Source organism: Emydura macquarii, unplaced genomic scaffold (assembly GCF_026122565.2).
Source record: "Emydura macquarii macquarii isolate MOO-44397 ecotype Brisbane River unplaced genomic scaffold, CSIRO-AGI_Emac_v2 contig_3220, whole genome shotgun sequence".
NCBI classification, from domain to species: Eukaryota; Metazoa; Chordata; order Testudines; family Chelidae; genus Emydura; species Emydura macquarii.
The window spans coordinates 7367563-7382374 of record NW_027133357.1 but is presented as its reverse complement, the minus strand read 5'-3'; the positions used below and the strand labels follow the sequence as shown (position 1 = coordinate 7382374).

Genomic DNA, 14812 nt, shown 5'->3' with positions numbered 1-14812 from the left:
CAGAAACACCAGCAGCAATATAAACGAAAACGGAAATAACTCAGGGGTGACTTGGAATGAAATGAGACACTTGTTTCCCCCACAGCAGCAAGCATGAACTGCATTGTCCCTCCGACCTTTGCTATCGAGCAGAGGCGTGCGCAGTGCCAATAGAACAATAAGACAGCAAGGTCCACGCCCTGAGGAGCACACAATTCAATTGACACTAGATGTAGAATAGGATAAGAAGGAGTAGCTATGTGGGGGAAAGTTGACACCTACAGTTGTAAAAATGCAGGATATCTGGGCTCAGGATGGGTGCTTCTTGCTAGATCCTCATTTAAAATAAAAGCTGGAGAGTTGAGATTGTTCCTATTTTTAAATACTTGAGGGCAGCTCAGATGGGGTTGGGGACACGTAAATACCTCCATGATGGCCTGAATTAAGGCATGCTGTACAGTGTGCAGGAGATACATGCAGGAGATACACTGGGACATGCTGCTATCTTTGAAGGTGCTCCAGGCAGGTGTTAGAACGATTTGTAATTGCTGCTTCTACTGATTCTTTTCCATCTTCCCAGCTTCTAGTCCCTGGGCTGCGGTTAGTCCAAGAGCTGGAGTGCGCGGCTGAGAGAGGTCAGCAGACAGCCCTGCTCCCCTCCCAGCTCTTACTGAGCAGGTCAGGTGTTTTCCAGGATTCCAAGCACAAGAGCGTGAGGCTGTGGAGAGCAGAGTGGAGGGGCAGAGTGTCTCTGTTGAGTGTCTTTACGAAGCGCAGCATGACAGTGAAGTGCAGAAAGTCTGGTGCCAACTGAGAGATGCGGTATGCTCTCCCTTAGTTAGCACCTCTTACACATCACCACATAGAGATCAAAACCAGGGCATCTCTGAAAGAGCCACAATACAGGATGACATCTAGATAAGTTCATGGAAGATAGGCCCATCAATAGCTTTTAGCCAGGATCGGCAGGGATTGCTGTTTGCCAGAGGCTGGGAATGGCCAACAGGATGAATCACTTGATGACTACTTGTTAAGAATCCAGAGGAGAGCAACAAAAATGATCAAAGGTTTAGAAAACTTGACCTATGAGGAATGGTTGACAAACCTGGATGTGTTTGGTCTTGAGAAAAGGAGACTGAGGATGACCTGATAACACTCTTTTAACATGTGCAGGGTTATCATAACAAGGATGGTGATCAGTTGTTCTCCATGGCCATTGAAGATAGGACGAGAAGTGATGAGTTTAATCTGAAGCAAGGGAGACTTAGATTAGATCTGTCTATCTAGCTACAAGAATAGCTAAGCACTAGAACAGGTTACTTAAGAGGGTTGTGGACTCCACATCACTGCAGGCTTTTAAGAACAGGTCAGACAAACACCTGGCAGGGATGGTTTAGGTCTAGGTATACTGAATTCTGACTCATTGAGGGGGATGGACTAGACGATGTTTCGAGGCCCCGGCCAGGCCTACATTTCTATCATTACAATTTCTATGAGGCAAGTAGGTGCACGAGACGACTTTCCAGAGCACGGACATGTGATGAGTTGAGTTAAAATGCATCCCGGTTCCTTTTGGGTGCTGATTTGAGCCTGAGACACCAGCCTCGTTCCCCTTTGCCACACAGGGAACTTAACAAAGCGATCATTTAGACCCGTCTGTGAAAGATCAGCCAGTTTCTGAGACTTGGAGATATGTAAAGGACTCCCCACCCCCACTGTCCTAACTCTGTTGTTGCCATCCACTTCCCTAAATGCACAATTAAATTATCTTAATATCAGCTTCGTTGCAAAACATGGTGAAGAATTTCCGTGCTAAGGCAAGACCTCAGCCACTTCCTCATGCAGCTTCAGTGTCGATAGGCGAGAGCTCGGAGAGAAGACACTTCCTAAAAATCCATTTCTCTTCCCATGGTATATTCCAACAATGCCCCATCTCTGGGCCTGAAGACAGACATGGAGCTGAGATTCCTGTTGCTGCTGCTGCTGCTGTTCTACATCCCAGGTAGGAGGAGGAGTGATGTGATACTTTGGGGGTTGTGTGTATATCCCACGTCAGCGGCAGCTGGGATCTCGGGCTCTATTTTCCTTCCTTGTTTTGTCAAAGTGAGAGAAACACAGCACAGTAAGGAGCTGAGAATCCCAGCCAGACATGCCAGATCGATACTTCAAGTGGAGTAAATCACCATAGCTCTATTTAAGTCAATGGGGCTACACCAATTTACACGAGACACTGGAAACGCCAGGGTCAGTAGATAAACATCTTTGCGCACACCCTGCACAGCACAGAACTGTATCCCTGCAAAGATATGGCTGGTGAGCTCTGTTTTGTTATTAATTTCCAAATTTCAAAGAGGCATTTTGGACCAGGTCCTCTGATGGCATAGTCTGGCATCATGAATTGGCCTCATATAAAGTCAATGGATCTATGCTGATTTAAAGCAGCTGGCCCATGTGTGTCCAGTTTCTATGAAATGCCAGTTATTGACGTGATCGATCTGTGTCAGTTAAGGTCTCTATTTATTTTAGAGTCACTATAATGTCTCCTTAGATTACATTCTGATAAACGCTTTTGTGGGGCTGTGATGACTTCCTTGCGTAGCTTTGGAAGGTGTGCAGGACACTTTACCATTAGTTAGGCACAAGAGGAGCCTCATGAGGACCTGGAAGAAGTTTCCTCTATCAAAAAAAACGTGTAGGAAGTGGGAGATCCTTTGGGAGGCATCAGGGATGACCACATTTGTGATATAAAACTGGCTTAATTCCAGTGGCAACAATTGTATAATATTTCAAAGCACCCCTCAAGAACAGCTCTGTGCAAAATGTTGGTATTTTGTGAGTGCAACTGCATCTCTCTTCTCGACCCTCTCCACCTTTCTTCAATCACTTGTCCTCTTAAACCATTGCTGAGCTCCCTGCAGGATAAGACTGTAAACTATCCTAATGTGTTTGGACAGCACCTAGCACTCTCTTCTGAATCTCTGGAGACTTCCAGAACTACAAGAGTTCTCCCCAAGTGCCGGTTTAGTTTTTATCACTACTAGTTTCCTGCTCAGTACAGAATCCCCCTTCCTTCTCGTTAAAACATTCTCTGTCTCTCTCTCACACACACAAACACATACGCAGAAAACCACCCAGGAGCCATAGAACTCAGCTGTACCAGTAGGAGCGGATTCTGGGCTCTCTCCAGTGTAACTATACTGACAGCAAGGGAGTTACTTCAGATTTATGCCCAGGGGGAGGGAGCGGAAATAGACCTTCATTGCCTGAGGCAACGTCCAGGCACTGAGACGCTAGCATTTAGGGCCAGATTTTCAAAAGTTCTCAGCATCCAGCAGCAACGCTGGTCAAAAATTTTCCATCTAAACTGTTTTGGATGGAAAATTGGGTTCTCAGCTGACAAGGTGTTTGCTCTACATGGAAATTTCAACTTTTCATAAAACAAAAAATACAAACTCCCCAAGCCCAAATATTTTCTGGCCAATAACCAACACCTTTGGGTTCTCGATCTGATGAAAAGTCCATAGAAACTCCCCCATTTTCCGACCAGCTCCATTTGAGAACAGGTGGGGAGGGGAGGGACAGAGTTCTCAATGGAAGCAGCTGAATGCTGAGCAATTCTGAAACCATTTCCCTCAGTGCTCTAAGAGTCAGTAACACTCAGTGAGATCCACCAAACCCCACCTAGGGCACGTCACACCTGCTCAAACAGCTTCAACTCCTCTCTGCTACTATTTAAAGCCACAATTTCCCCTTTACAAAACTGCTTGCCCAGGCGCGATATCCAGCTAACCTGGGATATCTACACTGGTAGCAATGTCCCCAGTGTAGATTGCAGCTGTACACACCTAGGTCTATCAGTCACCTCAGTCCTCACTGCTTGTTTCTTAACGTGTCCCACCTGTGCACCACCACGCACGGCTCCATGGACTGTCCCTTGAGAATTACTGAGGGCTTGACTTTTGCAGCTATCACATTGTCTGCTCTGTTTGTGTATTATATCCCCCTCCCCTCTCAGCTTTTGTTGACAGGCTATTTAGATTGTAAGATCTTTGGGGCAGGGACTGTCTCTGTGTGACAGGGTGGAATGGCCAGGAAATAGCTAAGGGCTGTCCTACTGGGACCAGACACGTCCCGAGCACCGCCTCATGGCCAGGGGATGCTGTGCAGGTGGCCCACCTCAGTTTCCTCCTTCAAGGGACTTATTAAATAAACTCCTCCCAGGCTTTCATGAATCCAATGAGAACAGCCCTCCTCAGAGTCTCTCTCACTCCCTGCCATCTCTCTACAACTTCTTGATCATCCCCTCTACAGCTGAATCATCAGGTCATCTAGTTCCAGCCCCTGCTCAAAGTAGGACAAACCCTGACTAAATCATCCCAGCCAGGGCTTTGTCAAGCCAGCTCTTAAAAACCTCTGAGGATGGAGATTCCACCAAACACACATCCCATCCCAGGTGTGGCAGACAGAGCTAATTGGACAGGCTGGCCAGCTCCAGGCCTCTGCCCCTTAAAGAGACAGGCCACCCCAACACAGGCTGCCTGTCACATGATTCAGCAGGGTTTTAAAGGAGGGTGTGTATCCTCTAACAAGGGCAGAGGGAAAGTCCTCTGGTCTTACCGTCTGTTTGCTAGTGGGGGATAGCTTTTGTTTTGTGTTATCTTGTGAGATCTTTATGGTTTTTTTAATAAACTGTGTTCTAAGGAAAGGGCCTAAAAGAGACGTGGGTGTAGTACCCAATTCCTTCTGGCCTGGTGCAGCGTGCCCAGTATGAGGCCCCATACTTGCGTGGCCTCTCTCTAATACCACAATCAATGTGACTGATTAGGATACACATAATAAAGAGATGAGCAAAAGCTTTCTGGCTAGTTTCCTTTTTCTCAGTTGTGGAGCAGGAGCTTTTATCTATCTAGAGATGTGTCCTACATGGTTTGAAGTTATAATAGTGGTTTACCCCAAGAGCATGGGCACAGTGCAACACTGGAAAGGGCAGATCTCAGATGAGAGAGGAAAGGTCCTAAATTCACAGAAAAGAAAGACTAAAAAGATCTGTTGGAATGTCCAAGCCATCTAACTGCTTGTGTAGAGACTTGCCAGTTCAAAAAACTGCGCTCAACCACCCAGCTGCTTCACTGGAGAAAGATTTTCAGCTAATAGGCATGATGCCGCTTTTATTTCTACCAGGGTAAATCAAGTCTATGATATCTTGTCTTATATGAGATCTGAACACCTAATATGATTTAATATTATTGAATATGTCAGATGTTGCAGGGGGTTAACATTGGGCTGGGTTACTGCTAGGTGTAACTAGATGGCACGGGGACTTAAAAACCACCCGAGAGATTGAAATGCTGCAAATAAACAAAGAACATGGGAAAACACTGAGAAAATGTGCTGTGTGCAGGAGTCACATGCTGGAGATAGCAGCATGTCCCAGGGTATCTTTGAAGGTGCTCCAGGCAGGTGTTAGGAGAACAATTTGTAATTGCTGTTTCTACTGATTCTTTTCCATCTTCCCAGCCTCTACTTCCTGGGCTGTGGTTAGTCCAAGAGCTGGAGTGCGCGGCTGAGAGAGGTCAGCAGGCAGCCCTGCTCCCCTCCCAGCTCTAATTGAGCAGGTCGGGTGTTTTCCAGGATTCCAAGCACAAGAGCATGAGGCTGTGGAGAGCAGAGTGGAGGGGCAGAGTCTTTCCATTGAGTGTCGCTATGATGCACAGGACTACAGCAATATACGGAAAACCTGGTGCCAACCGAAAGGTGAGATCTGCTCTGCCTTAGTTAGCACCTCTTATACGTCAGCAGGTAGCTATCAAAACAAGGGCACCTCTCGCAGAGCCACAATAGAGGATGACACCTGGAATGGGATTGTAACCATCACCATGAATATGCTGCAGGTGCAGGACTCCGGAGTGTACTTGTGTGCGCTCGTTGACCGATCAAATACATTTCATCCACTGAAGACCATTAAACTGGATGTTTTGAAAGGTGAGTTAATTTCCTTCCAGGAGAATTGTTATCTCTGCTGAATACAATCCCATTCCTTCCCCCACTTTCTCCTCACTACCCTGCCTGGATTGATTCCTCCTGGATTCCCCCAGAATCTGTCGCCCTCCACAAACCCCATCTCTACTTTCCTGTCTCACACCAGCCACCGCTCTTGGTCACCAGCTAAGCTCAGCAATTCAGCCAACAGACTATGAACATTACTGTTACAATACTTCTCCCCTCTAATGGTTTCCACGGAGGGGCTGGCAACTTCTGTTTTTAAGCTTCTGTATGACAGGGGCAGAGTCTGAGGGGCACATGTTAAAGTGCTCAGTCCCAACAAGGGGGGCAGATTTTCAAGAGCCCAGGACCCAAAGTGCCTCCAACACACTGAGCTAGTTTGAGAATCTGGCCTAGAAAGGGTCAGTCGCTTGCTCCGCTCTGTGAGGCTTTGGGGTGATAAAGTGCAAAGGGAACAGCACAAACCATTTATTTCTGAGGCACACAAGGCCAAATACAGCAGTTCACATGCAGCCCTCCTGTAACTCTCCACTGAAGCTAATGAATGGAGCGACACCAGGGAAGAATTTGGCCCATTGCGCATATGTCACTCGTGGGAAATGTGTGTCGTTGTACCTCCCCACCAGATCTTACTGAACAGTTTTTGTCTTTTCCAGCTGTCCAAGAATACAATGCTATGGAGGGGCAGAGTCTCTCTGTCCAGTGTCCATACAACACACAGGATTACAAAAAGGTAAAGAAATCCTGGTGCCGATGGAGAGATCAGAATAAATGTGATGGTTTGGTCAACACTGAATACAGGATCGGCTCTTATCAAAATAAGTTTCAGAATGAAAGAGCTATGATACAGGACGACACCCAGAAAGGGGTGGTTACTATCACCATGGAGAAGCTGCAGGTAGACGATTCAGGGGTGTACTGGTGTGCGTGCTATTATCCCCCCAATACTTACCAAATAATTGAAGTTAAACTGGATGTTACAAAGGGTGAGTATTTATTGGTAGGGAAAATGTGTGTGGGTGGGGGGGGGGGGGGGTGCAGATTTCATCCCCTCCTCCCTCTCTCTGCCACTGAGTTTTTATCAGCTCCTCTGAGATTATTCCTGAATTCCCTCCACCCAAATCCCTGGTCTTCTCTTTCCTGGCTCACACTAGGAACTGATGCAGGACATCAGCTGAGATCAGGACATCAGCCATGTGCATATCTGTGTTTTTAATGACCTATTTAAATGTTTGCTTATTTTCTCCCCTGTATTTGTGAGCCTGTTCATTCATTTCTATCTAGGTACCTTTATGGCCCATAGCCTGATAGTATTTAAGCACCTACATAGAAGCAGAGCACTTGGTTTCCAATATAGATAGCAGAGACAGTACTATTTTAGCCAGCTCTAGTTATTCCCTCAAATTGACTGTATTTTCCTTTAAATCAATGACATTTAACAAACTAGCTGTAGGAGGCTAGCAACTTTTTATGATCTGGTTTTGGAAATGTCAGTAGAGCTATACAGAAGGTTGGGGATAGGAATGTCCAAAGGTGCCATCAGGTATTATGTCCATATCAGAATTAGAGCTGTGCAAAAAGTGGATTTTTCAGTCCACTAGAAGTCCTGAAGAGTCATAAACATTTCATTTTCACCGAAACATTTTGTTTCCCTTTTGAGATTCTTCTCTTTTTATATTGTTTTAAAAACAGAGTTAAAGGTCATTCAAAAACGTAACGTCATTTTGAATCAAAGTGTCAACGTTTTTCAGGAATGTCTACACAAAACATTGATTTTTTCCTGAATTTTTTAAAGTTGGATTTCGGGGGTTTTGCAGCAGAAACAATTTGCCAAAGTCCAACATGAATTCATGAAATCTTTCAGTCGACCCGAACCTGCTTTGTTCACCAAAAAATATTTGGTCCAAAAATTTCTCCGTACTGTAATCATACCACCTGTGATTGAATACAGGGTCTGTGAGCCCTGGGACCTCCTGGGAGGGCTGCAGCGGGGTGCAGTAATGGCCCTAGGAGCTACTACTACTATACAATATTTGCATGTTTCTAAAGCTTTGTTTCTTTGGTTTGTTTCTTCATTGTTGCTGTGAGCTGTTGCAGAGATGATGCTAATTGTCTGCTTGTCACAGGGTCCTGGCTGGTTTTCTCTAGGATTGTTATATGCTTCGTGTTATATGAGAAGCTTTGCAATAAATAGCAGCTTCCCCCTCATACCACGTGCTTCTCTCAGCAGCAATAGTGTGGACGCTAGTGTGGACAAGGCTCAAGTGGCCTCCCAGCCTTTTAACCACGGTGTCTTTAACCTGCTCGGAGCAGATCCACATGACACCAACGCTTGCAGCACTGCTACTACAGTAGCCCTGCACCACTGGTCACTAGCCCCGGTGGGAAATTGTACGGGATAAAGGCTGCTGTAGAAAGGCATGAGGTGTTGAAACTGCGTTTGTATTTGCAGCACCAAGTACAAGTGACGTCCCAGTTACCAGAAGCACCGGTCACACCAGTCCAGTCCTTAGCACAGCTAGTGCTGAGCTCACCCCAACAGACAGCAGGTAAGGCTCCAGACAGCGTCTGTGTTCACACACCACCAAAGGGTTATTAGCATCTGATCCCACGTGCTAGTCTTTTCATAGAGAAAGCAGCAGCCTGTCACAGTGGCACTAAATGCAGCAGGCCTCCTTTAAAATAAGCACCCCACCCTTCCCAACTGCTCCCAGAATTCAATGGCACATGAGAAAACAGGCACATGAAATCCAGTCCCCATCTTAGTTGGGAATTTACTAGCCTTCTCACTACATTGTCATTAACCCTTTCAGCTGGTGCTCTTTGGAGCAAGAGAAATGATGTTAAATCTGGAGGCACTGAAACCAAACAGTTCTCTGCATCAGCCACTATAAAAGCAGAGCTGCCCCTTCTCATTCCTGATGCCAGCCAGTGGTCGGTCGCTGTGCTCAGTTAAAGCTGCAGAAGCCCTGTTAAATATTTCTCTGGTGCTGTATCACCTTATTCTATTCACTGGTTTATTTCAATTTAGGGTTTTTTTTCTTTTTGAGCTCTGTGATTTGTGTGGTGGTGGCACCATGGACCAGCACCCTGTTGCGCTGGGTGCTGTACAAAACAGAACAAAAAGACATTCCCTGCCCAAAGGAGCTCACAGTTGGGCTTCAGATAGTGGTTTGTTTTCCACAACGCCATAGGGAGAAGTTCAGGACATTACTCCATAAGCAAACTGGTACAAGGCGGGGTTAGCATTAAAGGAAGTAACATGTGAAGAGAAAAAGCTACCTTGGGATGCAAGCTATCTGAAGCACTGGTCTGATGGCCTGTTGGGTGTGTGTTAAGGGCTTTGAGAAGCATTGCACCTGCGCTATATAGGTCTGCCTTCTAATACAGAGTGCCATTACTTCCACAGCCACCAACCGAATGAGAATACCTTCATCATCCTCGGCGTGGTCCTGGGACTCCTTTTCATCCTGGCACTTATAGGCTTGGTGGTATTGTGCACCAGGAAATCCAGGCAGCTGAAGAGCAGAGGTAAATGCAGAGCTGGTGGAGCCCCCCACGGCCTGACTGCCAACACACTGGGTTCTCGCTCTCTCCTTTGCTTTAACTTTGAGTGAACTCAGCCCTGCTGCACAGTACCCAATTGGCAGCCCTGGAGACTGTGGAGGCCAAGCACACCCAGGGAAGCAGCAGTGCAGGCTTCCCATCAACATTTTCTCCACATGTGTCCCGACACCAGAGGGTGCACATTTAGCATTGAACTGTCTCCCTGGCCCAGTCAGGGCTTGGTCTCTGTTTGTTTCCTTCTCTCCATTGCATTCAAGCGGACACTTGAATAGTCGTTTTCACTTTCGGCTGTAGCTGGTTCCTCATGCTCGTTAGTGACTATGCCCTGGCCCCCGGCTGCACGCTCGGGTTAGAAACGCTGCAGGGGAATGTTTACATCCAGGCAAACTATTGCCACAATTTTTTTTAAAATCTTCAATCATTTTCTATCAATAGTCATTTTAACTTCAATTTTGAGCCTGAACTACTTAAGCGTCCCTTGGAGATCCTTGGATAAAAGGATTGCACATGTGTGCCAAATGATTTGATTTTTAAAAGGGTGCAGTAGCATTGTAGGCACACAAGCAACGAGCCAGGTAATCAAATCTCATGCCTCAAGGCATAGGCTGCCTGGCCCAAGGATTGGGAAGGAGTTCTTTTCCCTAAATACACATTGCACCACTGGACAGGTGCATCACGGATTTTTTTTTTTAAATCTTCCGAAGCATCAGTCTGCAATCACTGCTGCAGCAAATACCAGCCAGGAAATAATTTGCCACATGAGATCAGACCCATGTCCCTAAAACTTCTCACAGGGCATTTCATAAACCCAGACATACTATAATTGCCAGGGTGGAGTTGTAAACAGGGCACCACCTACTCACGGGATTCAGTATAGTTTGGTCCGCACTATTACAATCTTCACTACCATTACTCCTGGCCAGGCCATTGTGTGGCTTTCACGTACACTGTGATGACACGAGGAATGCCCAGGATTTAGGGGATCTTGTCTTGTCTTTATTAAAAGGTGATGGGCAAGCTGAAGACATCTATGAAGAACCCAGGAACGCCCCAGGGGTAAGTGAAGCTACTGGAAACATAAAAGCAGTAGTGTGCAGGTTCCCAAATTGCAGTCTGTGGAGAACGGGCTAGTCATGGGGTGCTTAATTCTCCTTATTTTCAGCTGCTAAATTGCACTAAAAGAAACTTGAAAGAAACAATGTTACTTTTCCACACAGGCAGTTGCTATAGTTGCCACAAGGATTTTATGTGATTGCAAATGAATGGGATGGGCTGTCCATTTAATTGTGAATAGGAGGAGGAGTGTCAATGAGACAACCTCTGTACTAAAATGTGAGCCACGCTGAGGCAAAGTTTGGGAACCCCTGCAGCACCGTGTTAAATATGGTACAGAGAGAAAACCGTTCTTATCAGCCACAATGAGGACGTTTGCTGTAAAGTGGAAGGAGATGGGCACTGTAAGGAAAAGCAAGGCAGAGAGCATGGGAGAGTGAAACCTTGCTGTACCCTGCACTGCTGTTTGTTTACATCTTCACTTTAAATTTCCACTCTTCCTCCATGCTGCCGTGAGCTGGGCGATGCTGAGAGCTGGGCAGGGATGGAAATGCCATTTCCCAAAGGATTTTGAGATTTCAAAATTTCACAACGGAGCCCAGAAGATTTCAAAATCCTGTATGCATGAAAATTTAAAAAAAACCAAAAAAAAAACCCCACCATTCCTGGTGAAGAGCTGTTTCATTTCATTGTCAATTTCTTTAAAAAAAAACAAACAAAAAAAACTATATAATAAATACAAAATAAAAAATTCCAAATGAAAAAAAAGTATTTTCAAAAAAGATTTAAAACATTTCATTCTTAAAATGCGAAAACAGGCCATTTTGATATTTGTCAGAATTATTTTCCCTCCGCAAACAAAATGTTAGCAAAAGAGACATGATTTCATGAAACTATTTGATTTCAACGGGAATGGCATTTTCCAATATAAAACGGTTCCACTGACGTTTATTGTTATCCTAGCTGACAATGATACCTATTTATAACAGACTTGGAGGCTTGGCGATGGGATGGTGTCTGTACAAAACAGGACCCCAAACCCTATAGTGGTTTGCAGTGGGGTGGACTAGAATAGACAATGCTGCTCTGGAATAGATTGTATCAGACTAAGAAAGACTGAATGGGATAATCTGAAATAGATCAGCCTGGAATGGATTGGATCGGATCAGTAATTATTTATATAGTGCATTGCAGACGAAGGTGCACATTATGTCCCAGCTCTGAAGAGTGTTCAGGGAAAGTAGATTGAAAATTGGATTGGTCTAGAATGAATTGGAAGTGATTGAAAATTGAACAGAATGAAAGGCTGAATTGGATTTGACTAGAAATAACACACAGGAGGTGGCTGAAATGGATCGGGCTTGAATAGAATGAACTGAGCAGCTAAACAGAGACAAGAGGCGACAAAACTCTAGTGTTCTATGATCCATCCGAGTCCTGCTGGCTTGCTAGTAATTGGCTATGGTCCCTGAACTGTTTGCATTCTTTTCACCTTAAAACCACAAGGCTAACTTTCTCCAGAGGGCTTTAAAACCCTAGATGAGTGATGGAACAGCAATAGGGAACAGTGCTGGAAATGCAGTGAAGCAGAGAGATTCTAGGAGCATCTGAGAGGCAACAGGGCTAGAAGCCAATATTGAAAGGATGGGGTCATAATAGGTATCTGGGAAGGAGATGGGTGAACAAGGCTCACCCTCCTTCCAGCTTCTGCACGAGAGAGAGTAACATGTTGTGTTGGTATTTTTCTCCCTACCTGAGCAAATCTTGTCCTTTCAGTATCAGCTCTGCCCTTGCTGAGAAGTGTTTTTCTTTTCTGTGCACAGTCTCAGGGCTTCCACAACATGAAAGATCCCAAGGACGATAAACAGGAGATGCCACAAGACCTAAACTATGTCACCTTGGACTTTAAATCCAGCTCCAGTCCCAAGGAATCTGTCTATGCCAACATCATGGCAAGTCAAGCTCTGGAGACACCCCACACCTGGTCCCCTAGCGAGCCTGTGGAATATGCCAACATTTCACTCAAGCCATTAGCATCAGCTGCCGACCAGTGACCTAGAGAACCCGAATAGCCCCACAGTGAGACAGAAGAAACTGAGCTGGAACAGTGCTGGGGGTGAAGTGTCCATGCATGCTAGAGAAGAGAGTTAAGTCTTTGCTATGTTTATATTTAGCATGTATACTTAAAGACTTGCCTCAGATGAGAAGCTTCCAGAGAAATTTATCACAGGCAAGTGTGCAAAATGCGGCTTCTTTTGGAGAAACAAGAGAATGGAGGTCAAGAGAATGAAGGAGATTCCTCAGGACTCAGGCTGGAGGAACATGGATGGGCAAGACACTTTTTGCACCATTTCAGACCCACTCAAATATTGTATGTATAAGATTCTGACTCAGACATTATAGAATTCATCTTCTTCTTGGGAGAGTGAGAGAGAATGAGCAGCAGGGACAGCAGAATAAATATACTGATGTGTGAACTGGACTGTGTTTTGATGAATGCACCTCAGTACATAGCCTGAGACTGTTTGCAAGGGGGTGATGTGTTGCACTGCATACAGCTAATTAATAGTCACCATCTCTAACCTACAATGACTATGCTGTATGAACCAAGGCACCAGAACAGCCTCTCAGCTGTAAAAAGGATATGCAGCATGAGCAAACGTGCAGAATATGTCATGCAAATGCCTAAGCAACTCATGTGCAGTGACCTGCGGCTGCGTGTGTGAGAGGGAGACAGGGACAACAGGGTTTTGGAACAAAATTAAAAGTGTGTGAACTTGGTGAGGAATCAGATCAGGAGCTTCTATTTAGAATGAAAAAAGTCGTGTGCATGGGCCTATGGGGGGGGCGGGGTTCTCAGAGCTGCATGTGTGTCTTCTTTGATGGGGGGGGCGGGGGAAGGTTAAACAGGTCTGTTGTGACTAATGACAGGGGAGAGTCTCAACAGCTGGGTCCTGTGCCCTTCCCAGCTCTAGCGCTGAACTTGTGCTCTGGGTTTGGCCACAGACTCGGGACCTACTCACGGTCTCTATGGCCAGCTGACTGAAAACTGCCATACTCCAAACATTTATAGACACCACGTCTTGGCACAGGTCTCTGACTCACCATCCCATCCCAGAGTGCCATGAAAAAGTGGCCAGTCATTCTCCTGCTGGGAAAATCTTTGGGTTATTCAGCGCCTTTGGCTGCATTACTAACCTATGCCCTCTGTTTCCCCATTATACTCAGGCTGGTTACACAAAGCAAGGCAATGGAGAATAGAGACAGCACAGGGAAACCAAGAAATGAGTGTTTGAGGGAAGAGAAGAGGAGACGGAACCACACGCATTTACCCAGGAGAAGGAAGGGCAGGGAAGAATGGGGGAGCTTTCTGAATGGAAGGGTCCCCATTTCCCCCACTGAGAGGACCGGCAGTGGAGCAGATATGGGGAATGTGTATCAAGCAGCAGCAGAAAGGAAGGAAGTGCTAGACAAAGCAGCTAAATAGCAAAGAACCTGACCAAGAAAATAAAGGAAGTAGAAGGACGGGCACAAAGGGCAGATTTCAACATCAGGCGATAGGCCCAAAATAGAGAGGAAGTGACAACAATCACGAAGGCTAAATAGCTAAGGACTCAGGTGCACTGGCTGACTCAGAGGGTCATGCTGAGACTCAGAGAATTTTAATTTATAGCTCACTGGTGTGAATCTGGCCCAAGTGGGCAATGTCCAAGAGCAGCTAGTTGTTCAGTGCATGATATGAAATGAGTTTGCTGGGTCTTAGTCCAATTCCCAGTGGACAGAAGTGTCTGCTTCCCAAAAACGGCTGGCACCACATTTGGCAATCCAAGCTCTGCAGACAGGCAGCAGATTGCATGGGCCTGAACTACTCCTTCCTCCAAAAGTAGGTCCCTGCTCTCTTGGGGTTACAGTGGGGAAGCCTGCACTCCCAATCTTCTGAGGATACATAACTGGCTTTGGTTTTCTGGCTAACAATCAGGCATCTTTCGGCAGCAATGAAGTAAATGAAAAAGAATCCTGAGATCCAGGGCCTGCTTTCTCCACCAGTATGCCCTATTGTACAGTGATTTACACCAGTACAAAGTTGGTTGAAAATGCTACTCAGTCAAATGGCAACACAGGCTGTAATCCCTTTGCATGAACGAGGAAAGGTCAGAAATATAACTGAGATAGGAAGCTCTGCAGGGCCTATGGATGGGCAAGATCTCCA

The 14812-nt window shown here is 45.8% G+C and overlaps 1 protein-coding gene across 1 annotated transcript; it reads left to right on the top strand.

Moving 5' to 3' along the window:
• The first annotated feature begins 1932 nt into the window (after positions 1–1932).
• On the top strand, positions 1933–13051 carry LOC137142326 (CMRF35-like molecule 6). Its single transcript, XM_067531625.1, has 7 exons — positions 1933–1981; positions 5620–5843; positions 6833–6968; positions 8435–8531; positions 9392–9513; positions 10556–10605; positions 12426–13051. Exons 1-7 carry the CDS (start codon positions 1933–1935, stop codon positions 12654–12656), a joined length of 909 nt encoding a protein of 302 aa, XP_067387726.1. The 3' UTR covers positions 12657–13051.
• The last annotated feature ends 1761 nt before the right edge of the window (positions 13052–14812 follow it).